The sequence below is a fragment of the Zeus faber genome (assembly GCF_960531495.2).
Source record: "Zeus faber genome assembly, chromosome: 6".
NCBI classification, from domain to species: domain Eukaryota; kingdom Metazoa; phylum Chordata; class Actinopteri; order Zeiformes; family Zeidae; genus Zeus; species Zeus faber.
The window spans coordinates 26,179,329-26,205,472 of record NC_137201.1 but is presented as its reverse complement, the minus strand read 5'-3'; the positions used below and the strand labels follow the sequence as shown (position 1 = coordinate 26,205,472).

The following is a 26,144-nucleotide window of genomic DNA, read 5'->3' as shown; positions in this document are numbered from 1 at the left end:
TGTTTCCAGTACTCCAAGAAGTCGCAGACCCTTGAAGGTGACCCCCTCCCTCCCTCCCTCCCTCCCTCCGCGGCGGTCGTCCGTCGGCCTGGGACAGACAGGGCCGGGCTCGGTGGCGGGAGACCTCCGGGGTGGGGGGAGACAGAAGAGCCGGTCCATTCCTCTGCGCCCGCTCGCTCGTGTTATCCCGAGGACGTGGGAAACGACAACAGGACGCGCGCACACGCACACGCACGCACACACACACACACACACACACACCACACACACACCACACACACACACACACACACACACACACACACACACACACACACACACACACACACACACACACACACACACACACACACACACACACAGGAGTCCCGGTTCCGGATCCGTCCCTCTCTCTTGTTCCCTCTTTTGCGTCTCCGAGCGATTCTACACCTCTGGGTTTCAATTACGCAGATACCCTCTGATTCTCAAAGGCCTGTTTTGACCCGCCTCCGTCAAACTGAGACGTTCGTAGCGATCTCTCTCCTTCCCCCTCCCCCCGTCTGACCTCTCGCTGTCTTTCCTCCTCCACTTCTCCCCTCGGGGGTGAGTCGAGCTTGCACAGGGAACGAGGGAGCTTCTACAGCGTGGAAGCCGAGGCCGCGGGATTCGCTTTTCCCTTTTTTTTTTTTTTTCTTCCTCCTTCCTTTTTTTTTTTTATCAAAGCCGCAGCCCTCCGACGGGGATAAGGTTTCTAATCACATTGTCTGAGCCTCACTTAGATGGCTCTTCTTTTGAAAGACCACAGAGGCCAGTGTGTGTGTGTGTGTGTGTGTGTGTGTGTGCGTGTGTGTGTGTGTGTGTGCGGTAGACAGACAGACTGACAGATTGACACATGGGCAGATGGACGGAGAAAGACAGCGGAGTGAGGATCTGGTTTCTGGCTCCTGTACCGTACGGGGGTTTCAGCGGACGCTGCACATTCTCGAGCTGAAACCACACGACTTGACAGACGGGGACGGGACCGGGGGGGTGGCGGGGGGGTGCGTGCGTATGTGTGAAGGGGGATGCTGCAACTGTCGTTAGGCGACACACACACACAAGTGGGGGTCTGGGTGGTGTCGTAGCTTAGGAGGCAGTGCTAAATGGTAAATGGACTGCATTTGATATCATGCCCTTTCAAGCCCAGGGGACACAAAGGTTCCTTACAATCGTCATAACGTCCCTTCCGCCGATGGCGGAGGCGGCCGCGCAAGGCGCCAACCTGTTCATCAGGAGCAGTTAGCGGTTCTGCGTTCTGCTCAAGGGCATTCTGACATACTACCAGGAGACCGGGGAAACGGGGATCGAACCGACTCTCCCTCCTGAGCGACAGGGCTGGCCCCGACCCACGCGCCATCCATGTCTGCAGTCTGCTGTCAGGCGGAAGACAGCACGGTCGCGGGCACCGAGGCTGCGGTGGGATTCACGGCTCCGTCGTGACCAATCCCGAGGTTTCGGAAGGGGAAACGGGGTAGACGAGCGGAAAGAAAAAGCGGCGGCGGCCTCGTGCCGGCCGGCCGCGGCAACGCTCGTCGACGCGGCGAATGTAGGTCGAGGTGAATCGCCGCGGCCACAGTAAAGGCCAGACCCGTTTGGCGTAGAAGGACCGGCTCCACACAGGGTTAACGGTCGCTGCAGCCCTGTCTCGGCAGGAAACAGGAAGCTGCTGAGGAAGAGACACCCTCCGAATGAAAAAAGCCCTTGAGAATGAAGGGGCGGAGCCGTAGGAGGTCCGCCGCGCCACAACAAATTCCTCAGACAATCCCCCTCCAAAACATACAAAAACACGGCGCACACGCCCACGGGCACACACAAACACGCAAACAAGAGACGCAGAATGCAAACGTGTGGCTCCTCAACGCTCAGACAGAAACCATTTTGGCCAGCCCTCAACCCCCAAACCGCCCCCGCAGGAGGCCTCCCGTACTTAGCTGAAAGAAAACAAAAGATTTGAAACCGTTCTTTCACTGAACGCCGCGGCCCCGCTGACAATTTCCTTAAAAATGTCTGTAGCAGGAAGCAAAAGCAGGGCAGGGTCCACGGCGGCGGAGACAAAAAGACCTGCTGGGTCCCCTTGCGGTACGGGGGACAGAAGGATGGAGGCTGGAATGTGTTGGGAGGGCGGGAGAGGATGTGGTGCGTGGCGCTGCGTGGAGTTGTACAACACTAACCCACAGACCAGCGAAGAAGAAAAAAAATAAATTAAAAAAAAAAAGGAAAAAGGTGAAGGATCCACTCACTTCGGCCAGCTTGTAGGGCACGATCAGCCTCTCCCCGACGGTCACCGTCTTCCTGGTGGTCAGAGCCTCCAGCAGCATCTCCTCCTTCACCTGGAAGGAGAAGCAAACACACGGAGGGGGCGGGGATGAGGTCGGAGCCTGGCGGCACGACACCCTCTGCACGATCTGATTGCAAATCCATAAACAATGCAAACGGACGACTTTGCAGGAACCAAATCATTTGTATCTTAATTATTATCGGATATTAGAGCACATTTAAAAGGTTTGATGATCGTGGTTAATATATGAATATCGCTGCGTCAATCTCTGTGCGTAATGGAGGGACGCTCACGGGGGGGAACCACAGTAAGACTGAGAAAACCCCGTCAAATTCCCTGAGTCCCTTACAAAAACCACAAACACCGTCCGCATCGAACGCCTCGCCCTCCACTTTGCAGGGCTGCAGTCGTAATAGTCCAGCTGCTTCTAACTAGCATAGCTATCCTGGATTCACAGCTCCTGGTCAAAAGGGCCGACATAAATATTGTCCTGCATCTACACACAGAGACAGATACACAGACACACACAGACACACACACACCTTGGCCTGAGACAAACCGGGTCCACGGTGGGTGAGGCAGATGTCACAGTGCACATCTCCTCCATCCACAGGGATTATGGTCGTGGATCAAACAGCTGCTGCTGAGAGCTCAGCGCTCTGTGCTGTGAGTGCATGAGCCTGTGTGTGTGTGTGTGTGTGTGTGTGTGTGTGTGTGTGTGTGTGTAGGAGTGTGTGTGTGCGCATGAATTCCTATGAAAGCATGCCTTAATCTGCGCGTGTGTGCATGTCTTTTTGTGTACTCATGTCTAAGAGAAGCAAATGTGCTGATCTTACCGTAAGTGCAGTTAAGGATCTATTTTAGTTGCAAGGCCATGTGCTGAGTGTGTGCCAAGGATGGGGGCCTGCGTGTGTGTGTGTGGGTGTGTGTCATTGAAAATAGTCAGACTGCATTTCACGCTGCCTGTTAATCCCATAACTAAAACCAAAGCTTATTATGGGATGGTGATTGGTCTTTAGCCTGTGCACTGCCATGTGTTTGTCGCTTGGTAACAAGCTTTGTCGTCAGTGATTCATAAAGGTTCTGAGAGAAGTGATGACATTGTGTTGTGTGTGTGTGTGTGTGTGTGTGTGTGTGTGTGTGTGTGTGTGTGTGTGTGTGTGTGTGTGTGTGTGTGCCGTCGCACTGGTGTGTATACGTCGGCATTGCTTTTATACAGGTTATTTGTGTTTGCCAGAGTGAAAAGGCAAATTGAAATTTTGAATAAAGGAGAGCAGAATCCGCAGCAGGGCACACACACACACACACGCGCACACACACACACACACACACACACACACACACACACACACACACACACACACACACACACACACACACACACACACACACACACACACACACACACACACACACACACACACACACACACACCTAACAGGCCCCGTAATGAACAAATTCCTGCACATTTCAACACAGGCACAATTGTCTCATCAGTTTAGGTTTAGTGATCCAGTGGGGCTAGTCAATATGATATTACTGATTATAAAACTTTTTTTTTTTTAGTTCAAATGAAAGATGCTGATGAGCTCTGATCCAACATTTTTTACAATATGAGGTCTGAAATATTTATAGTGTTTTGGCACAACAAACTTGATATGAGCATATACTGTAGTGAAACGTTATGAAAGGCAGTTGGAATCTGTGATTTTGAACATGGCCGCATTGTGATGTGTATACGTGTATTGCGTCATATTTCCTATGATTACGATGATAATACATCCTGATACAGCCCCCGGCTCCAGTCACAGCCTTACAGTATGTCAAAGGGTTTGATCGCTCACAGAAACGCCTTTATACTCTGGACTGAGTACAGGAACCTGCTTTCTTTTTTTTTTTTTTGTCAGACTGGAAATGCCGTGGCTGGGGTGCAATCCGCTCAGAGGCTGCGGTCTGTCAGCCCTTCATCCTGGCCTTACAAGATCTACTTCCTGTACGCACAGGAAACAGGAAGTGCCACCTCGCTAGACTCACTGTTCATTCATTCATTCATCAGTCCTCACCCGCACAGTCAGAAGCCACATGTGTGGTGCGTTAGGCATAAACTTCAAGATGCTGAGTTTTATGGAAGGAACAGATTTTTTACACATATATAAACATGTAAGGCGCTGAAAACCCAACTAACTATGGACTAAATGCAGCGTTACCGTCCCTTTATTGCCGGGAAATTGCAAATAACCAGTAAATGTAATACGAGCATCTTTAATTATGTCGTAATTTCACTCAAAGTAAATCAAATCTTAAGTGACTCATTCCGGTACGCAAATAAACCTCATCTCCCTTGTAGGTAGACTCTGATATCAAGCGTCTACTTGACCAATAAATGTGAATTTAAGGATTTTAAGTAGAAACATTAGTATCAAGATACAACAAGGAATCATTTATTACTTCATCTGTAAAGCGTTAAGAGATCCCAGGAAGAAACCAAAGAGCATTTACAAGTAAAAAAAAAAAAAAAAGAAATTGTTTAGTATCGTGTTTCCTCTTTTGTTTCAACTTCACTTTCTGGCATCGAGGTGATGCGGGCGCTTGCCTTTGAAAAGCTTTTTTGTTGTTTGCCTCGATACTTTTATCCACTTCAAAGTGCTCATCCCAGATCGGCCTAATGCAAATGGGAATAAATAAACTAGACGTTAAAAGGAGGAAGCCCAGAACACGTGGTCTGCATGTGGTCGCCCAGAAACGGGGACTCAAACTGCAAAAAGGACAGAAAACAGAAAACAAATCTGTGTGAAAGAAAGATCTCACTCGGGCTCATTCGGCTTTTAGTGGAGGAGGTTGAGGTTGAGAATGTTTTCTCAACCGGTTCATGAAATTGTTTCCATTATCTGAAAATACACACTAATAATGGTATTGTGTGCATGTAAAGGTTTCCCAGGCTTTCCATTGGGGCAAATTAGATATTTTTCCTTAGCCAATTCATACATTTTAAATCAACAGTCGGAAGACGGGGCTTTTGTTGTTGTCTTTTTTTCTTTTTTTCTTTTTTTCTTTTATAATTCTGGTGGAAACGGACACCCGCAGGTCAGCGGAAGAAAATAAAATAGCTCCGAAAATAGCCTCTAGACAAACATTACTTTGTGGGAGAGCTGATGGGGCTGGACAGCTTTTAGGGACCTGAAGCACCTCTCAACTTCTGATGTCACCACAAGCTGTTACGCTCAGCCCCTGAAAGAGTTCTTTGTGGAAACCGCACTCTGGATATCAAACCCTGCCAATAGGATCAGAATCTCTCGTAGTTTATTTTATTATTATTATTATTTTTTTTTTTACATAAGACAGTCGGAGGGGAGGCCTCCTGTGCTCCAGAGGAATGCCTGCCGTTCTCGGAGTCGGATAAGTTCATTAGGTTCAGCGTAGAAACCAGTGAGAATGGGATGGAATATCTGCGCGAGGCCAGATGGCACAGGACGGCTGCAGAACAATCTGAGCCTGCGGTTAGAAACTGCTGCAATCTTTCATTTTTATTATCCCTCATTGTATTTAAAATATTACATTTCAGCACAAACAATCAGACACAAAAGGTCTTTTGTGACGTTTGTTCTGTCCAGAAGAAAACCAACTGCCCCTCGAAATATGTATATTATACAGTTGGCCCCAATCGTGGCCTTGATTTTACTCCTGTGTGATGATGCCTGGACAAAAACAATACCATTATTAAGTAGCGGACTCATAATTGACAATCCTGTGCTGCCTTAGAATGCCAATAAAAGCAATACGCTTCATACTTAAATTGATGGTGGATCAAATGCCTTCAATGGAAGAAAGAAAAACAAAAAAAGGAAATATACAATCAGCATTTCACTGGTTGAATGGAAAATACCTCTATAGTTGGATAATTGCACCTCCCTGAAAACCTTAAAAAAAAAAAAAAAATGTTAAGACACCCAAAACACAAATTTTCCAGATTGGATCACATCACACCGTGGAAGGTATCCCATCCGGAGCGACCCCTAGAAGCCACTACGCATTCCCAATTTGCTTCTAATGTACTTTATGTCATGGCCTTACATTTTTGTAGACAATTTCTATTAAACCACAGGCCAGGTTCTGCGGTCGCCCCCCCCCTCGGCTCTAAATGCCGACTTGCTAGAGACAGTTGCTTCAGTTTCGGGGTTTCGGCTGCACAGCGAGCATAAACCAACGTGTTTTTTGGGACCCACCTCCAGCAGCTCAGAGACGGTGGGCAGGACCTCTGGGTTGCAGATGTCGATGGAGTCGTCCCTGTAGGTCTTCTTCTTGTAGCGGATGTTTCCCAGGTGGAGGATGGCGGACAGCAGGGAGAAGATCCTGTCGGGGGAGGGAGGGAGGGAATGAAAAGAAAAAAACACTTTGATGACTCCCAACGTGGGTTTACAAGTTACGTAATTAGCTGGGGCTCTTTCAATGTGTGCGCAGATGGTCGGGGGCTGCGCAGTGCCTTGCACAAAATAATGCATTTGAAGGGGACCTATTGGTGGTCGTGCTATGGATGTTGGGACCACAATCTCCAATCATTCTAATGCACTTTGCTTCAAAAAATTAAGTATAAAAACGATCAAGTTCTTTCTTCTACCAAGGCATTTGAATTCAAATCACTGCTTTACAGATCACTCTACAATATTTGAGTTATCAGCAGTACACTCATATCTGCAATGGAATCATTTTACACTAAACCCAATGATTTTACACTATTGGGAGAACAAGTGAGTATGAGAAAGACAACGCCCCTGCAGCTCCAAAAACATCTGACTCAGCATCCCCTCCAGTAAATGTGGAAAAAAAGAGATCTCATCACGCACAAAACAGGGTTAAATTAAGAAAGAAAACAAAATACTGGGAAGGATCCGTTACACTACCCTGCCGCACCCCTGTAATACGGTATAAGTTCCATGTTTCAGGTGAACAGTACACCTTACGGGGGAAGGTAAAAGTGGAAAAAGTCACTTGCGGAGCGGCATCGTATTGTACAAGTGTGCTTCAACACGTCGGAGTCCATTCATGCAGCGTCTGGGGGGGGGGGGGGGGGGGGGGCTGTGTGTGTGAAGCGCTTCCTGTCGTCATTCTGGTCGACTTCAAAGACAAACGTGACTGAGGCCCGGAGACAAATATGACAGAGGCAGAGGCGTTCAGCGCTCGCGAGCGTGTTTCCTTACTGTTTTCGCGTGGTGGGCAGGAAGCCGACCATTTCCATGGCCAGCTGGAGCCTCTCAAAGTCATGCTTCAAGTCCTCCCCTTCCACTGTGAAGCAGTCCTGCTAGGTAGCACGCGCACGCAGGCACACACACACACACACACACACACACACACACACACACACACACACACACACACACACACACACACACACACACACACACACACACACACACACACACACACACACACACACACACACACACAGAGAAAGAAACAAAGACAAAGAAAACATAATGAGTGAGGGATAAGTACTTGAAAGATTTCTATACCAACACACGATCCAAGCCGTTTGAAGGATTCTCTTCAACATAACGAGAGCCTCAGAAGATCTGAACTGGTAGTTTCTTCACTTTGTTCTCAACCTGGCGATAAAACTGAGCTAGCAATCAGTAGACTTACAGCAGCCTTCTTTCAGAGTAAACGGGCGCTTGTGTGCGCGCGCGTGTGTGTGTTTGTGTGTGTGTGTGTCTGTGTGTGTGTGTGTCAGAGTGAATGAGTGAGCAAGCGAGTGAAATGGTGAATAAGGAAGTGAGTGGGGAGGCGTGTGAGTTAATCACCTCTAAGTGCTTAATTAAGTCATCGCATGCAGTCATGTCTGTTTAAGTGAGCATGCGCGTGTGTGTGTGTGTGTGTGTGTGTGTGTGTGTGTGTGTGTGTGTGTGTGTGTGTCCAGGCCCGTCGGTCAGCCAGCGCGTCTCTTCTCCGGCGGCAGGCCACTGTCAGGCTGTAATCAGCACATAACGAGGAGCGCGGCTGGCCAGTGGAGACACAGGAACCCATAATAACCCGTGCGCTGGATAGCGCTCCTCTCCTCTTGCGCCGTTCGTTCTTTTATTATTATTATTTGGCGTACGACTCGCCCAGCGCGTCGTTTTCTCTCCGAGGGATTCCTCCAATCGCAACAAAGGGGTTTGAGGATTGCAGGACTGCAAGTAGGTCCTGATGAAAAGGCGTTTATTTTTTATTTTTTTTTAATTGCTGGTTCTGTTTAAACGCTCAGCCAAGCAGCACAAAGTAGAGACGGTGAAGGAAGTTCAGAAAATAAAGAAATCAGCGCCGGCTGAATGTGGCAGCCATGGTTTGGTCGAACACCAAACCCTTAACTCTCGGCGAACGAAAACAAGGAAAGTGTCTTGAGAGCGAGAGAGACGGGGGGGGGGGGGATGGGTTCCTGACTCCAATTTTAAACAAAGCCGCTATTCCCCTAAATATTCATATTCATATGCTGAAGTGATCAAAACCCAGTGCAGGAGTACAATTTGATGCGGTGGATGGAACGTTTCTACTATACCACTTTTTTTTTTTTTTTTTTCACAGAAAAGACAACACACTGATTCCACCCAATAACCTACAGCTATGTTTAAAATCACATGCACATTGTCGTTTCACTTCAGCTCCCTTCTGTACATTTTCACTTTAATGTACATTTTTGTGTAAGACATTCTTGTTTTTGTTCATATTTCTAACATTGCATATTTCCTTTCTAACTTTGGTGAAGTGGCGCTCACCCGGTTTGTCACTGTGTGACACGCTGACGGACGACAAATAAAACATCGAAACAGGCGGTCCACACGGAGTCGTACCGAAAACCCGCATGCCAGCAGCATCCATCTTGGAGACGTCCCGCCCGAGCAGAAGCGGCACAGGCACACAATGCAAACCCACAAACACCAACGCCCAGAAGCAAAACAAACCCGGCGCGCACCCCAAACGCAAACACCCACCACACAATGTTTGGTCTCTAGGATCGTGTGTCAGCCAGGGCATCATTTTAAATTCAAATCTGCCCACTTTTTTTTCTATTTTTGGAAGGGAGATGCCAGACATTACATTTGACATCTGTATAAACACGTCACTGTCCAGGGGGTTATGTGGCCGCTCGCCCCCCCCCCCCCCCCACTCTCTGGCTGCTGCCAGGGGTCAAAGGTTAAATAGGCCCACAGGGCTGGTCAGCCGTCCAGACAGCTGTCAGGAGTTTCTGGGTGCTCTGTGTGTGTGTGTGTGTGTGTGTGTGTGTGTGTGTGTGTGTGTGTGTGTGTGTGTGTGTGTGTGTGTGTGTGTGTGTGTGTGTGTGTGTGTGTGTGGGAGTGCGTGCGTGCGTAGTGAAGTGAAGACATGACATCATCCCCTTGGCTGCGGGGGGGGGGGGGGGGGGGGGGTCATACATAGATGAGGTCATCGCCTGACCCCCCGGTAGAGACGGTGTGTCAACAAACAAGAAATGCGAGTGTGTGGAGATAGAGAGAGAGAGAGAGAGAGAGAGAGAGAGAGAGAGAGAGAGAGGTGAGCAGGTCCTTTTCCGCCCGTCTACTTCCTGTAAAGTGCTGACGATCCCGACCTGAGTGAGGACCGTCTTCTGTTCCGAGCCATTAAAACCTTCAAACAAGATATAGTCCGATCCCATCGACCAAACATTATTTTAGGCACAGCCTCGATGGGCGGCGAGCGCCTGAAAACCGTGGAGTACCAAAAGCAAAACAAGCGAGCGGACACACACACACACACACACACGCACACACACACGCACACACACACACACACACACACACGCACACGCACGCGCACACACACACACAGGACGATGCACTCAATGGTTCAGGATTTTCAAAAGCCTTTGGTTAATTACACGGCCAGTTTGGACTTTCTCTAAAAATAACAAGTTATTTTCAGCTGTATTTTGACAGGAGCACTTTAACTTGCTGTCCACTGCAGTGGCATTGCTGAAGGTTGCTCACACACAATCTAGAAACTTTGTCTTGTCTGGTGACCTTTTAACGTGAAACACATTTTACATTACCGACCGCTTTTAACAGTGTCTATTTGGGGATTTTGGGAAATGTGAACGTAGTGAGAAATCTTTAAGTTACTTTATTTTGACATATTTTGTATTCGTGAATAGAACTTGAAAAGGTATATGGCAAAAAGAAAAAAAAAAAGGCTTGGAAAAATCCTGAACTTTTAAAGAGCATGGAACTCCTTGTTTAATGTGAGAACCCACCACCCAGTGCAGTGTGTTCCAAAGTAAAAGTTTGTTTAAAGGGATTAGTGTGATTCTTTTAGGGGAATTCTCCCGCTGCTGTGTCATGTAGCTTCAAGGAGAAGAGCTGGCAACGTAGACGAGCAACGGTCAGAGAAACTACAGGACACATTTAAAGTACCTACTACAAAACCCCATTATTATTTTGACATCTTTAAAAAAAAATTGTAAAATGTGAGGCGTATTCATATAAAAAAATATATATATTTAAATTTAAACATTTTTCAAATTGTGTACGAGAAAAAAACAACCCATCAAAATTCAAATGACGAGCGTATCCCTTTAAATCTTCGGGGGAAAACGAAAAGGTTCTGACAACAGGTTGCGTTGTGGGAAGGACAGGGAGGACCAAAATGACAGGTTTGACGGAACAAAGCCATGACAGGACCCAAGCACAAAGACCCCAGTGAACCCAAACACACACACACACACACACACACACACACACACACACACACACACACACACACACACCAACATAGAGGTAAAACACGCATATTTGTGCAGCATCCACTCGATACTGACCAGCTCGCTTTCATAGTAATTGTCCCAGGGGAGTTTGTGTGATTTCTTTGTCATCTGAAAGCAAGGTAGAGGTAGTTAGAGAGAGGTGGAAGAAGAAAAACTTGATCACACACACACACACACGGATCGGGCGCAGAGAGTGATGATGCGTGTGTAGTTACAGTAATACTAATCCGCTGTGCATACACGCACACACACCCAGGCACGTATGTGCACACACACACACACACACAAACACACACACACACACACACAGGTTGTAATTAAATACATCCACACAATTGGATTGAACAACCGCAAGATCGTCTCATTCAGTCGTTGAATGAATTTGTGGTGAGTGCATTTGAGAGATTCTTCATTTCAGTAAAGTTGAAAAATACACAGACGGACCGACACGGGAAAAGAATGAGAGAGAGAGCCATCAGAGGAAGGGTTTTGTGGTACGGGTGATATCTCACACACCATCAGAGACACACCTGGAGATGAAAGTGTGGAAAGACAGACAGACAGACAGACAGACAGACAGACAGACAGCCGACTGGCCAGGCAAGCAGACCAAATCCACCTCCGGATAGAGAGAAAAGCTAACTAAGGATATGGATTCTTTAAATAAGTAGAAAATTAGGATTGTTTTGCTTCTTCGTGCCACAATGTGTGTCAGGATTTGGATCAAATGTAACAGCGTGCGCACACGCACACGCACACGCACACAAACACTGACACACACAAAACACACACACACACACACACACACACACACACACACACACACACACAAGTGCCCTCTGCACGAGAGCGATCCAGCCAGATTAACTCTTGCCTCCTCCAGTTGCTATGGCAACAGACCTGCATAGTTACAGGCGGCGTGTGTATCAGGGGGTTGTAGGACTTGTGACTGAATGCGAAGCTCCGGGAAACGAGTCCCAGTGTCGCTCTCTTCTGGTTGCGGATTGATTTAAAACACTGTTTTTCAAATGTAGGTCAACAGGAAAACAGATAGATTGCTCAGGCTCAAGCCACCTGGTTGTATCGGATCTGCGGGCATTGGATACCACCGATCACATCCGTCTGTGATGGAGGAACATGTTATGATCAACAAGAACTACGTTGAAGATTGAAGCGGGACAAACCTGCCTGCATGGCGTTTATCTCGACTGTATTAAAGACGGGAGACGTTAACTGGTATCAGTCCCCGAGGCAGGTTTATAGTGCTTAGAATTTTCCAGGCTTGTTTTCCATTATTCTGCCATATTTCATGTTTTATTGTGTGACAGTTAATGTTTCAGGTTTACAGTATATTGCCTAACATTTTCAGGTTTATTTTCCATGATCCTGTCCTATTTTATTGTGTAACAGTCAACTGTGAGGTTTATTGTACATTTCACTTTTTTTCCCCCCAGAAATTGACATTTATCATCTTTATATTTCTCTATTTTTATTCCATTGTTTATTATAATTTATTATTTTATTATATTTTTGTTATTAATCATTATTGCTGGGACATTGCAATTTCCCTTTGGTAATGAATAAAGTATCTATCCATCCATCTCACAAGGATTACTACTTCCTGCCTCTGTGTGTATTTATTTTAGGAGGCACGCGCTGGTTGCTTTATTCTGCTCCGGCGCTTGTTGCACAATTTAAAACATGTCAGCCTCTATGGATGTTCCTCTCATGCTAAAAAATGCGTCAATGCAAGTCTGTTACACTGTGTTTTATCCACTACTGAGTGTGTGTGTCTGTGGCGGGATGTCAGAGTAGGATTAGAAGAGGGGGAAACTGGTACCTTCTGAGGGGGAAGAAAATACAAGAACAATAGCTAGTGTGTTTAGTTGTTTGTGTGTGTGTGTGTGGGGGGGGGGATGTTAGCGCAAAGATTCTGCTGCCAACCGACAAACGACAGAGAATACACAAGCACACACACACACACACACACACACACACACACACAGATATATAAAGCATTTTGGAACACACACGCACACGTGAATTGATGCACGCACACACACAGAACCAAGGCTCTTCCTCGTTTACATAAAAACATGTAACCAAATCTCTCTCTCACACACACACATAATAAAACACATAATCACAAACACTAAAATAATAACCCGCAAACACACACAGAAATGAGTGCACGTGCGCGCACATACAAAATCAACCCGGGCTCTCACCCACAAAAGACACATTAAAACAAAACCAAACACACACAGCAGGCACACATAGCAAACACACTAATTCAATAACAACCCATGAGCGCACACGCACACGCACCCGCACCCACAGAACAACAGAAATCAGACTCTGGGCCGCTGCTGCAGTTTTGGGGTGAGCGTTGGTGAAAATGGGCGCTGATGCAACCGGCACTGGAGGGCGGTGAGAGCCGCTCCCCTTATGATGTATGAGGGAATGAAAGAGAGCGAGAGAGAGGAGGCGGAGAAGGAGGAGAATGTCTTTCACCGGCTCCACTTACTCCATCCATCTCTCTATGCGGTGTCTTGAGGATAAACAGTTATCCCCCCCGGCCCATTCTCTCCTCCTTTTTTTGGGATACCAGATCATGATGTACCGCAGAGAAAAATAAAGCCAGGGGTTGAACTGTCTCATAGTCGGTTAAAAATGAGCATTAACCGGTGCTAAGGCTGGTGTTGGATATGAGTCCAATATCAGACTGAAAAGGGGTTGCGGTATCGGCGAACATCCCAAAATACAAACATGGCAGACATATCAAACATCTGCGGTGTGTGTGTGTGTGTGCGTACCTGGTTAAGGTAGTGATACTCCTCAGGTTGAAGGAGGTGGAAGGTCTTTCTTTCCTCCTCACTGGCTCCCGCCAACAGGTAGTAGAACACATGGTAGTTCCTGTAAAAAAGCCGCACACACGCACGCACGCACGCACGCACGCCCACAAGTGGAATGTTTGGACTGTACACAGCCGTCGAAAACAACAATTCTTTTCCCGTTGGTTCCCCTCTTCCTTCCGCCATCGCAAATTACCGTCCACGAGGAGAGCAAGGGACAAACATCAAAAACACATCAACGTGGACATTCCTCTGAAACAGCACATGACGTGGAGGAAGGTGAACCTCATCCCATAACCCCGCACCCCAGCGCCCTTTCACAGCCCCAAAACCGGCAATACACGACACCTCAGACTCGGCAGGTTTGCGTTTCCAGTCGGACAAAAGCAGCAGTGTGCTGCGCGGGCCGGCGCTAAGGGGTTTATGATTAGCCGTGACAAAGGGCCGCGGTTACGGCCGAGGTGGCCATCTGTAATTCTATTACTGACGGAAGCGAGCTCCTCCGCCCTGCGTCCGCGCACAGGCACGCACACAGAAAGACCGACAGACCGACAGACAGACAGACAGACACACGCTACACACACACACACACACACACACACACACACACACACACACACACACACACACACACACACACACACACACACACACACACACACACACACACACACACACACACACACACACACACAGCGCAGGGAGACAGAATGGACGCCGCAGTGGAAAGTTAGAAATCCCAGGGAGAGCAGTAAAGTCCGGACCTATTTTTTTTGGTGAAAAGAAGCAAGGATGGATGCTTTTAATGTGCTTTTCCACATGTTTTGGACGCTTATGCTGCCACGAACCAGTTTTGGGGGTGGGGGGGGGGGGGACGACGACAATGGTGAAAAAGCATTATTAGAGGACATTGATTTTACTGCCGCTACCATCAATGATGATGATAGTTATGGTATCAATAATACTCCGTGGGGGACAAAGGGGGCGTGGTCAAGGCTCCCATCCCTGGGGGCCGCTCAGCTCCTGGGGTTCGGGCCAATCAAGGGAGGAGCTCCCCTGATTCCTCCGTTCCCAGACCAGGAAACGATTTAGTTTTTCCCGGCAGTAGGGAGGCGGAGAGACGCCGCGCCCAACGAAACGCACGCAGCCCTGAACTTACGTATATGTTTGGATTAAGAGCAGTGGACTCTTCTTCTGTTGTTTTGCCAGCGAGCCTGTTCTCTTCCCTTTTGGCCCACGTGCCGCAGTTTGCTGAAACAAAATGCACGGCAAACGCCGCTGTTTCTGCCTCCGCCTGCCTCCCCCCTCTCATTTCCTGGCCCTGGGCCGAAACACACCACAACATATACGTTTGTTGATTATACCGTACAGTAAGACAATTGCAGCTACCACGGAGTCTCCGTCAGTACTTTCTCTCCGCACTTTGATTAAAAGATTTTTTTTTTTTTTTTTGGGACTCTTCAGAAGTAGAAGATCATAGAACGTTCCCCATGCACGCCTCACGTACCATCTTCTCAACACACACACACACACACACACACACACACACACACACACACACACACACACACACACACACACACACACACACACACACACACACACACACACACACACACGAACACGCCCTTGTTCCCCTGCTCAGCATTGTCTGGGGGGTCCCTACACATGGCCTTTCTTTGGTTTCCAGCCCATCAATATGGCCGCCAGGGCCTGTCATCGGGGTGTAACTGAGCCTCACAGGCCAATCAGGGTTAGTGGGATTAGAAGACCAGCGGAGAGGTTTTCCTCTCCCCTCCGCAAAGCTATTATGCTGCGGCAAACGGCCGTTCGCATCGGCCGCTAGAGATGAGTGATTTGGGGGAGAGGAGCGGCAGTGTGTGTGTGTGTGTGTGTGTGTGTGTCTGTGTGTGTGTGTGTGTGTGTGTGTGTGTGTGTGTGTGTGTGTGTGTGTGTGTGTGTGTGTGTGTTACTGAAAGGACTAGAGTTTGGGGATTTCAGTCGCATGAATGTTTCGGTTTGTACCGTGCGTTGAAAGAAGTTATAGCGAGGATGGAGACGGAGCAACGTATCGTCGAGTTCATCCCCATCAAAACGGGGCCGCTGAAACCCTGAAATCATTATGGGCCATTCCCACAGCGAAAATAACAGGGTTTACATGGACGCTGCCAGAGTTTTCGCAGAGGCCATTTGTAGACGTTAAACCCATTCATCCTCACCTCACAGCGGACTTTACAGCCCTATAGCGTCAGGCTTCTTAGTCAAAGGGCTCATTAGGAAAAGTGATATGGATTTCTGACGGACAAGCTCTCAAAAGAGCATGAACAGGATCGGAAATAGCTCCGCCCTACGCCCGGGCGTCGCCGGTCGGAGTCGCGGGCGTATAAAAAACATCGGAGGACAATCGCCTGGTTTGAACGCAAGTTGCTGGCGAGTTAAAGCAAGTCAGCGTAAGGGAAGGAAATCGGAAATGAACAATTCATTTTTTATTTATTTTTTTATTAATTCCAATGGAAATCGTCGCGCGTCAGACAGACATACTCCCCCTGCCGCCATCGCCCTTGGCTCATGATCTAGCGTGACAGGAAGGATGCTTGAGGTCACCGAGGCTTCAACCGGCTGCTGAGGATCACCAAAACAGCCCAAAAGAGCCCCCCGCCCCCGCCACCCCACGGTCTGGTGTGTGTTTGTGGAGCCTCACCTCTCGTTGTGCTCCTGGTACACCAGGCGAGACTTCTCCAGGAGATACTTCTCCACATAAGCACTGGAAACACAGCACGCAAAAAAAGACACAAAAAAAAATACACACACACACACACACACACACACACGCAGACAGACACGTAAACACAAGGAGACACAGCCTAAGTGCGCGAGGGAATAAAAGAGACATTTTCACTTGCACCTCATTAGCAGGAGCAGAGCCTCTCAGCGTTCGGAGGATGACAGAAATAAACAGGAATGTCAGACTAAACAGAGGAGGAGAGAAAGGGGAAAGCGGCGGCGGCGGCAGCGGCAGAGAGCGACGGAGGAGGGAGAAAATGTGAGTGAGCGCGGTGGAGCGCGTGTGCAGGCGCCTCACCCTCTGACGGTGCCGCTCTCCTGGTAGTTGACCTGGATGAACTTGCCAAAGCGGCTGGAGTTGTTGTTGTGGGCCGTCTTGGCGTTCCCGAACGCCTGCGGAAAAAGACAAGACGATTCAAGGTCGACACGGAGATTCCAGAGACGCTGGCGTCTGACGGGCCGCTCGAATACATCAGGGAGCGGCGGGTCAGGGACCGCGGGAGACGTGCATACGTGCGCCCTCATGAATGCGTGTTTTGTTCCAAACGGAAGATTGCGCGAAAAGCCAAGGACGGCCGCAGATGTGCGGCGTCCGTGGCCAAAACACTGAGGATGCATCGGTCGGAGACGTGCCAGGCTTGGCCAAGTCGAAATCTGCGGCCATCCATTATACAGCACTTTCATTGTTCACGGAAGCTCGTTTCGTGAACGTCTGGTGTTGACTCACTGTTCCACTGAGAGCCCAAGGAGGTCTTCTGTCGCCCGCGGTGGTTGGATTTTAGATCGTTTTGAACACTCTGAAAATATGTTTTTTTTTTTTTATGTATTTTATGGAATCGGGAATATTACGATATTTATGCATGTATTTGTACTTAGAATTCACTGTTATGCACCAGGTGGGTGTTACATCCTGGTAATCACGACAGTAATTGTGTTAACCGCGTCGTGCGCGTGCTTATAACACACCGAGTCCTAGTTTTCTGGTTTCCCTGTGTTGTAACAGAGGAAAAATAGAAAGTGCTCTTGCTGAGAACAAGCTGGGAGGACCTACTTTCCAAATCTGTTCTTAGACTGCTTGAGTATTTGTGATAAACAGCTCAAGGCTGGGGCTGTTTATCACAGGGCGCACACATGAGCAGACACACACGGAAACATTATCTCACACACACACACACACACACACACACACACACACACACACACACACACACACACACACACACACACACACACACACACACACACACACACACACACACACACACACACACACACACGTCTCGCCGCAACCTCAACACACGTGTGTACGCATGCATAATGTACACGGACACACAAACATAGAATTCATTTACGTATAAATATCCTTTTATAATATATGTCCTGAAAACACACTAGGGGATCCTTCAGAGGGGACTCGGGGGGCCCATCATCAGGCGCCCCCGGAGGAGCCATTAGGCCTCTCATTAGGAAACGGGTGCGGCCCATAGAGGAGCCGGTTATTCCTATGGTGGTGAGGAGCCGAGAGGACGGAGGTGCAGAGAACCCGAAAAAAGAGGAGACTAAATAAAAAATAAAAAGGCGCTGGTGGGATGGGAGAGAGAGGAAAGGAGGAAAGAAGGACAGGGAGGGGGAGAGGCGGAGAGGAGAAGGGAGCTGGGGAGCCTGCACCAAGGTCGGTGGGTTTGGCGCTCGGACAGACGCGCATTCAAACACGAGCCCAGCAGAACTGGAGTCAGCAGAAGACCGATGCTGACGTAATCAATATTTCACACTGTTGATCTGCGCTCTGCCTGTGACGAAGGAGCGAGCAGCGAGATGGGGAGGACGGGGAAGGAGAGGAGGCGAAGGTAAGGAGGGAGTGAGACAGGCAGACGGACAGTCAGACAGAGAACAACGCGCGTGAGAGACAAGATTTTGCGGGAGAAACAGGGAGGGTTGGGCGAGGATAATTGGACTTGACTGCGAGGCAAACGTGGCGCTCTGGATAAAATGAAGTGGAAACGGTTAATTGGGACAAACCCAAACTTTGATCACTGAGCCGCTTTGCTACCGGCGACTTAACACACACTTAACACAAAAAGGCGCATGTGTGCGCTTACGTGTACGGGTGTGCGTGCGTGCGAGTGCATGTGTGCGCGCGTGGGCGTGTGTGTGTGTGTGTGTGTGTTGAACTCTCTAATGCGTGTTCAGCTGAACAGAGCGACACACACACACCTAGTACCAAGCAATGACATGATGCCGGTTTTACGCCTCATCTTGACCACGACGACCGGGACGCAGGCCACAATGCCCTGAGCTGCACGGAGAGGGGTCGGATAAAAAGTCGACGGAGCTGGACAGTGACCGCCCACTTTTTGAAACGGCTCCGTTTACGGGAGTGAATCCCCCCCCCCCCCCCCCGTTTGTTCACTCCACTGACGTTTGGGAAAATCTTTTTCTTTTTTTTTTTAAAGCCTGAAACCAAGCGAACCAACCACCGGATGAACCGTGACCATAAAACATTTGATTCGGAGCAAAAACAAATTGTAAAAAAAAAAAAGGTGCAAAGGTAGAAGAATGCGTACGTAGTTATTTTAGGAGTGAAGGAACTACCCATCTCATTATCCATTGCGATTGATACCATTCCAACAACCTCCAACCGGACGACAGTTTAGCCTGTTCTTCTTGAATTTACCCTTTGTAATTATCATTGTGTTTATGTTGTCAATAACAGTGTTGTAATATATTGTAGTTTATGTTATGTGTGTGTGTGTGTGTGTGTGTGTGTGTGAGAGACGTTTATGGGCGCTTTTTTTTTTTTTTTTTTTTTTATAAACCAAATTTAAAACAAAACAGGAAGAAAGAGAGAAAATAAGAGGGATCTATGGAAAGCAGGATTTGGGGGCAGTTCACTTTCAATTCGCTCAACTCCAAAATGTAAATTGGCACTGTGCTGCGCACGATAATGATAGAGCTTTAAATCGTAATCATTTCTGGCTACTGGAAGCCCTTTTGTGGCAGAAAGCGTTTCGGTTCTGCGTTACGGAGAAAATCCACTTCCCGAACGGAGCGAGCCGAGCGGTGAATGTACCCAACTCTGGTGGAAAACTGTCAACAGCAATGAACGCCGCGCAGACAGAGGAGAGACACGCTGGCGGAAAGATGGACAGAAAGACAAATAAAGAGGGAGACGGATAAACCAGGGCCAGATAATTAGACCAAATGAGAGACAGAAAGGGCAGAGTCAGGAGTTTGCTCATGAAACGCGAGGAAATGAACAACATTTGTGATAATGTATGTGCCAATATCTGTGTGTGTGTGTGTGTGTGTGTGTGTGTGAGTGTGCATTTGTGTGTGTGTGTGTGTGTGTGCGTGCGCCTGTGTGTGTGTCTCTGTCCATATGTGTGCGTATGTGTGTGTGTGCGTGTGTCTGTGTGTGCATATGTGTGCGTACATATCGTTTGTGCGTATTTGCGTGTGCGTGTGTGCGTGTGTGTGTGTGTGTGTGTGTGTGTGTGTGTGTCCGTTAGAACAAATTGGTGCTGGTCCACGTGTCCTGGATGATTTCAATTTCCCGGACAAATGGGAGAGATTCCGGTCAAGGCATGCAGATGTTATATATAGATAATATCTTTTATTGAATATTCCAAATAAAAGAAGTACCGTCAATAGACGCATGAGCAGGACGCTGTTTTAAAAATGAATAAATAAATATTACCTTTGTTGGGGCGACACGTAAACACAAAGAGCTTCCTTCGGCTTTGGAGAGAGATATTCTCAGATAAAATAAAACTGAATAAAAACAAACAAACAAACAAAATGGCACGTAGGCCACCGGTAACGTCAGTAAGAAGTGAACAATAAGAAAAAAGTGCAGCTGCTTTAATTTAACTTTTCACTTCAATAAAATCTTCATCAAATCAAAAACAAAATGCAACCTCCCCACGAGGGAGGGGGCGGGGCTTATTTCTATATCGACAAACGTGATTGGCTAGAGGTGAACGGACAGCTTCAGATCATCCAAATTGATTGGCTCTCCGTTGCCACTTGCCTCATGCGTCTATAAATGAGCGGATCGGCGAAGAAATATCACAATAATTATCTTTATCGTCTATTCTTTATTATTTCGCCCAGCACTAATTCTAATTGTGCTTTGAAGGAATTATATATGTTATATTATAACAGGAAAGATTTAAATGTGTATTCCAAGACATAGCTTCCATAATACCTTGATGACTTTATAATAGTTTTATTTTTCCCCTTTCCCCTATAGATATACACACGAGCAGGTGCATAATTGCAGCGGTATCGTGGTATCAAATGGTTGAGTATGAAGAAGGAAAGATTAAAAGGACACGTTAAGAGAGTCATCTCACAGAATACAGCCCTTAATCACGCAAACACCTCACATCTGCCCCACCTGATTCTGCTTTTGGCTGCAGCTCAGTGCCTCCCAGATCAATGTGCTTATGGAACGCATAATTGGAATCAAATTGAACCAACGCAACTGCGCCATATGGAGATGCAAATTAGCCCGGGTCGCTCGAACAAAATCCAAATGCAGAGCATATGTCAGATTACACGTCGAACCAAATGACCCCGGGGCCCTGACCCCGCCTGAGACTGCCCGTCTCCGCATTAAACTAGCTGAGAATTAGCACTATGCTAATGTCTACTTAGCACCGTGTCAGCCCCTGTGGGCTCATCCACGCTGTCACATTTTGTTAGCGAGTGAGTCTGTCCCATGCCGCGGCGGCAAAAAAAAAGCCCAATTTCACACCCCCTGAGGAGGCGTGCGATGGTACTGCTATTTAAAAAAAGAAAAAAAAGGATTTAGAGAGTCAAGTGTTGGGAGCGAGAGAGAGAGAATACAGAAGCTAGCTTGTTAATTAGCATGTGAGAGCTCCCCTGACACCACGGAGAGCCAGAAATGAGGCTCAAACTCTAATGCTAACATGACGGCGTGTCCTCATTCTTATTTGTGATTGCATCCCCCCCCATCCCCCGAAAAAAAAAAGAAAGAAAATACAAAACATTACAAAACAGCATGTGACCTAGATTTTGGAAAGCGACTGTAAACCCTCCTAAACGGGCGGAAGGACGAGGACGTTGCTTTAGAAGATGGATCTCTGAAGTGGGGACGGAGCCGCCGCCGCCACCGCCGGTGTTTCAGCACCATCAGCTTATTTTGTTTTTTTTCGCCTTCGCCATTGATATCCAGGTCAGAGGGGGTTGGACTTATGTACGGGCGACTCGCCGGCCAGCCTAGAGCAGCGGATACAGGACGGGCGTGTCAGCCCCGCGCCCCCCGCTGGGACCAGACCCTGCCTGCACGGTGAAGAGCGTGTTCTTTTTCAGCGGCGTTCGCTGGGTGAAATAAAAAGCTTGTGGCAGTCGCACCCGCTCTGCCCCACCCGCCCCAACCGGGACCGCTCCCTGGATATCGTTTACCCACACCCCCATCAACCAGTCATCAACTCCCATGGAGTTTGCGTCCTCTTTTATTGATTCGTCCTCCTCCCAATATCCATGCGTTGGTCCTGTCCATCTGTCTGACCGTTGCTCCGCCCGGTCTCTACACCAGCTTTCGTCTTTCGTCATGGCTTTAAGCATCTGTTCACCGAGTTATACACTGATGATATAATGGGCTGTACCCGACTCAGTCGAATCGTACTCGGCTGTTCCACACGATTATCCGTTTACCAAAACGAATGACAGTTTTTCCGAGTTCCCGTTGAACGCAGCATCGCTTCCTGCTTTTCAAGGCGCTTTCGAAACCTCCTCGTGTTATACCGGAGGACCGGAGTCCACTAGTTAATCGATGGCGTCGTTCTCTGGGACGGAATGAAAAAAAAAAAAATAATAAACTCTTAAAAACTGGCGAAAAAAAAAAGATAAAAACACTGCTGCACTGGAAGAATCCCAGCGGACTGACGGGCCTCCACCAGATGATTCGACTCATTGACTTTCAGGGGGCAGCCATAAAGACACACACACACACACACACACACACACACACACACACACACACACACACACACACACACACACACACACACACACACACACACACACACACACACACACACACACACACACACACACACACCTCTTCTGTGATTATTACTGTTAGTGACATGAAATTAGGACTTTGGAGACGGAACTAAGAAGCCTATTGTTCCAACAAAGGGGAGAGCGAGATCAAGCAGACAGAGCGAGAGAGACGGGAAAGTGAGAGAGTTAAAAAAACAAAAAAACAAAAAAACAAAAAAGAGAGAGAACACAAAGTCTCTTCCCCTGTCTCACGGTGGAGAGGGGGAATGATTTAAGTGAAAAATAACAGAGGGGGAACTACGAGCCGCGCTGTGCACAATAAAGACTTCCTCCCCTCACAGACGGACTCCAGACCGTGCTAATCTGACCCCGCGGGCCATTATTAGAGCAGACGTCTGCTATTAAGTCTCTCCCCGAGCCGAGCGGTTGCCCGACGTGTTCCTGTCTCAAGCAACTACAGACGCGGCCCGAGACGCTCTCATGGCGGTAATTCTGCCCCTCAGCGCCGCCGCTCTACTTCAGAGAGCCAGAGACGCCGAGTCCATTAACTGCTGGAGATGCACTCAAAACACTTATTTGGACGTGCCGCTGCCGGGCCCGCGAGGTCTGTTTCAGCTCCAGTGCTCAGACCCAGGGCAGTCGCCACCGCAATGTTTTACTGGACGACTAATTGTCGTGCATTATAACGCATGTCTACATATTGCGGAAGAGGCATTTATTGGCATTGAAGCTTAAAGCATAACATTTTAGGTGGACAGTTAATTGGCCTCAGTTCACATTTTATTCATTGCAACATTTCTATTGCTGGTCTGGAGTTCCTTTTCAGATTGGATGGAAACATATAATGTTTTGTAGGAGCTCATAATTTTACAGAATGTGCTTTTGTTGTCGAGCCAAGGCTGCATGTCAGCTTCTCCTATCAGTGTGCGGTCAATTACAAGGACACGCACGCACGCACGCACGCACGCACGCACGCACGCACGCACGTACACACACACAAGACAGGTGCTTCCCTTCAGCAACATTCATAAGAGGTGATGAATGACTGTGTGTGTGTGTGTATGTGTGTGTGTGTGTGTGCATGCACGCGTGTGTGCGTACAGTATGTGTGTATGTTTCAACTTGTTTTTCCGTACGCGTGTGCATTTGAGAGTTCCACACAGTTCACACAGCTCTATAATTCCCTAAGGCCCGGAGGCCCACTAAGCTTCAATTTAACAAACCGCCACCATGTTCGTCGTCTCCCATGGTTGCTCTGAGGCTCCAATTAAAAGCGCACATACTACAGTATGTACAGTATTTTCCTGAACAGAATTTGTCAAGGTGGGGCAGGTGGACGGAAAGATGTTGACTGATAAACATAAAGCTCTAATAGTTTGGATGCACTGGATCCATTTAAAGATGAAAACCACCTTTCACGCATGCACTTAATACCCAGATTAAGCTCCATATTCAGATGCAGGTAATAATACGATTAAGGTGTTTACATGCGTTTGGAATAATGCGATGACTGAAAAACCTGAGTTTACACGGCGAGCGGCGTGGTCTGGTTATTGCCAGGAAGCGCTTGCGACACCGCGTTCCCCGTTTGGGTTCTCGCACCGGTCCAAATATCGAAAGCCAAATTCAGCTCCCTCATCACACTGAACATAACAGCGCTCTCACCTACCCGCCAAAAGTGTGCGTGTTAACCGGCGGTTGCCACGGTGACCGTCGTTTATCCGCCCAAACAACCCGGGTCAAATATCGGCGGCGGTATCGTTGGGTTTCATGGCGCACGTGCAGTCTGGATTCTCCGATCACGTCCGGGGCATCTCACATGCGAGTTTAACTCCGTTAAGGTGAAGATAATCCGGGTCAGGTGTTTACATGACAGTTGCAATATTTAGAATATTGCCTTTCCCCAATGTGATGGGCTTATTCAAGTTCTGTGTGTGTTGTGAAGTCACTTTTGTTCATTAGGCCCTCTAGGCAGCTTCATCTTTATTTACCCTCCTTTTAATTATCCACTTTTACTCCGGTCCATCTCATTCCTCATCCCCCTTTCCTTTCCTCTCTTATTCTCCCACTCTCCTACCGACTGCTCTCTCTTCCCCCTCCTCTGGCGTCTCTCTTACACTTTCTGTCACTTCCCTCTGTTTCTCCCATCTCTTCGTCTCTTGGTGTTCCTCCAAATCTCTCTCTCTCCCTCTCTCCCTCTCTCTCTCTCTCTCCCCCTCTCAGTCGCTCTCCCTCCCTCACTCCATCCCTGTCTGACAATGCTGCCATTCTCTCGTCCACAGGGAACCAACTTCAAAAGGCCCGGAGAGGATGAGCCAACATTCTCCCCTTTCTAAGAAAAGGAGTGAGGAGGAGAGAGCGGAGGAGGAGTCACTTACATAACAACAGACAAAAGATAGATTCAGGTGGAAGAGAGAGATTAATTAGCTAGCGATAATGCTTGGAGTGAAATAATTTCCTTTTATTCAACAGATTTTTATTATTTTAATGCATTGCATTTTGCTCGTTTTATTAATAATAATAATATTATTATTATTATTATTATTATTATTATACTAATAGTAACACAACAATGACAGAAGTTACAAACATGGTTGAGGTGTCGTTTGAGCCGGTATGTCACATGCATCCCGTGATTTAAGTTTCGTCCAAATAAATCCATATACGGAGCAGATATTAGTGAAAATTCTACCAAATTTGACCCCAAATATCCAGTTGCTCGACCGACACGCGAATGTTCGTCAAAAAAATGAAAGAGATAACTTTAAGAGTAAGACGCTTTATGACGTCATCGTACTATTAACTATAAATGTGCAGGTTTTGGGTACCAATGTACTGTAAATATGTAAATAGTGTTAAAGTTTCATAAATCTTGTCTGCATTTCAATATAGATGTTATAGTAATCTATTTAACTGAATTTCTCAATTTTAGATTGTTAATAGAGAAAATACAATGAAGTACTAATTAAAACTAACATTTAAATATTATGTTTATGAAATAAAATATATTTATTATTAATGTTATTGTTATTGTTATTTGTTGTTTCTGTTATTGTTCCAGATGCTGAAAAAAAGCCAAAAGTCTAAGACAAAGCAATTGTCCAACAATCCAGTCCTCGAGGTCAGTCACAATATTCTCAAAGAAAATACGAAAGAAAAATAGTGTGAAAAAAACACTAATGAGAAAACCTTCAATATAAGTGTTAATTCGCCATATCTGTCAGTGTTAAGAGGCTCAATTCATCAGGATGATTAAATGTTAGGAGAGTCTGGAAACTGTAAATTGGGAGGAGAGAGTCCCTCGGTCCGCTCCAAACGACCCTGCATACAATCACAGAGCACAGATTTGAACCTCGGAGCCTCAGAAGCCTGTAATACCTATCTAATATTAATAAACTGGACCCTGTGTATTGCTGCCTGCAGCTATGTT

At 47.4% G+C, this 26,144-nt stretch overlaps 1 protein-coding gene across 1 annotated transcript in view; it reads right to left on the bottom strand.

Moving 5' to 3' along the window:
• LOC307232018 (unconventional myosin-IXAb-like) overlaps positions 1 to 26,144 on the bottom strand; it is a gene marked incomplete at both ends in the record, with an annotated part of 91,659 nt that overhangs the window by 46,016 nt on the left and 19,499 nt on the right. The window contains 7 exons of the mRNA XM_080002899.1: positions 2,259 to 2,348; positions 6,520 to 6,646; positions 7,492 to 7,592; positions 11,097 to 11,150; positions 13,859 to 13,958; positions 16,599 to 16,661; positions 16,980 to 17,074. Of these exons, the coding sequence (XP_079859025.1) occupies positions 2,259 to 2,348; positions 6,520 to 6,646; positions 7,492 to 7,592; positions 11,097 to 11,150; positions 13,859 to 13,958; positions 16,599 to 16,661; positions 16,980 to 17,074 (630 nt within the window). The remainder of the gene's footprint in view (positions 1 to 2,258; positions 2,349 to 6,519; positions 6,647 to 7,491; positions 7,593 to 11,096; positions 11,151 to 13,858; positions 13,959 to 16,598; positions 16,662 to 16,979; positions 17,075 to 26,144) is intronic.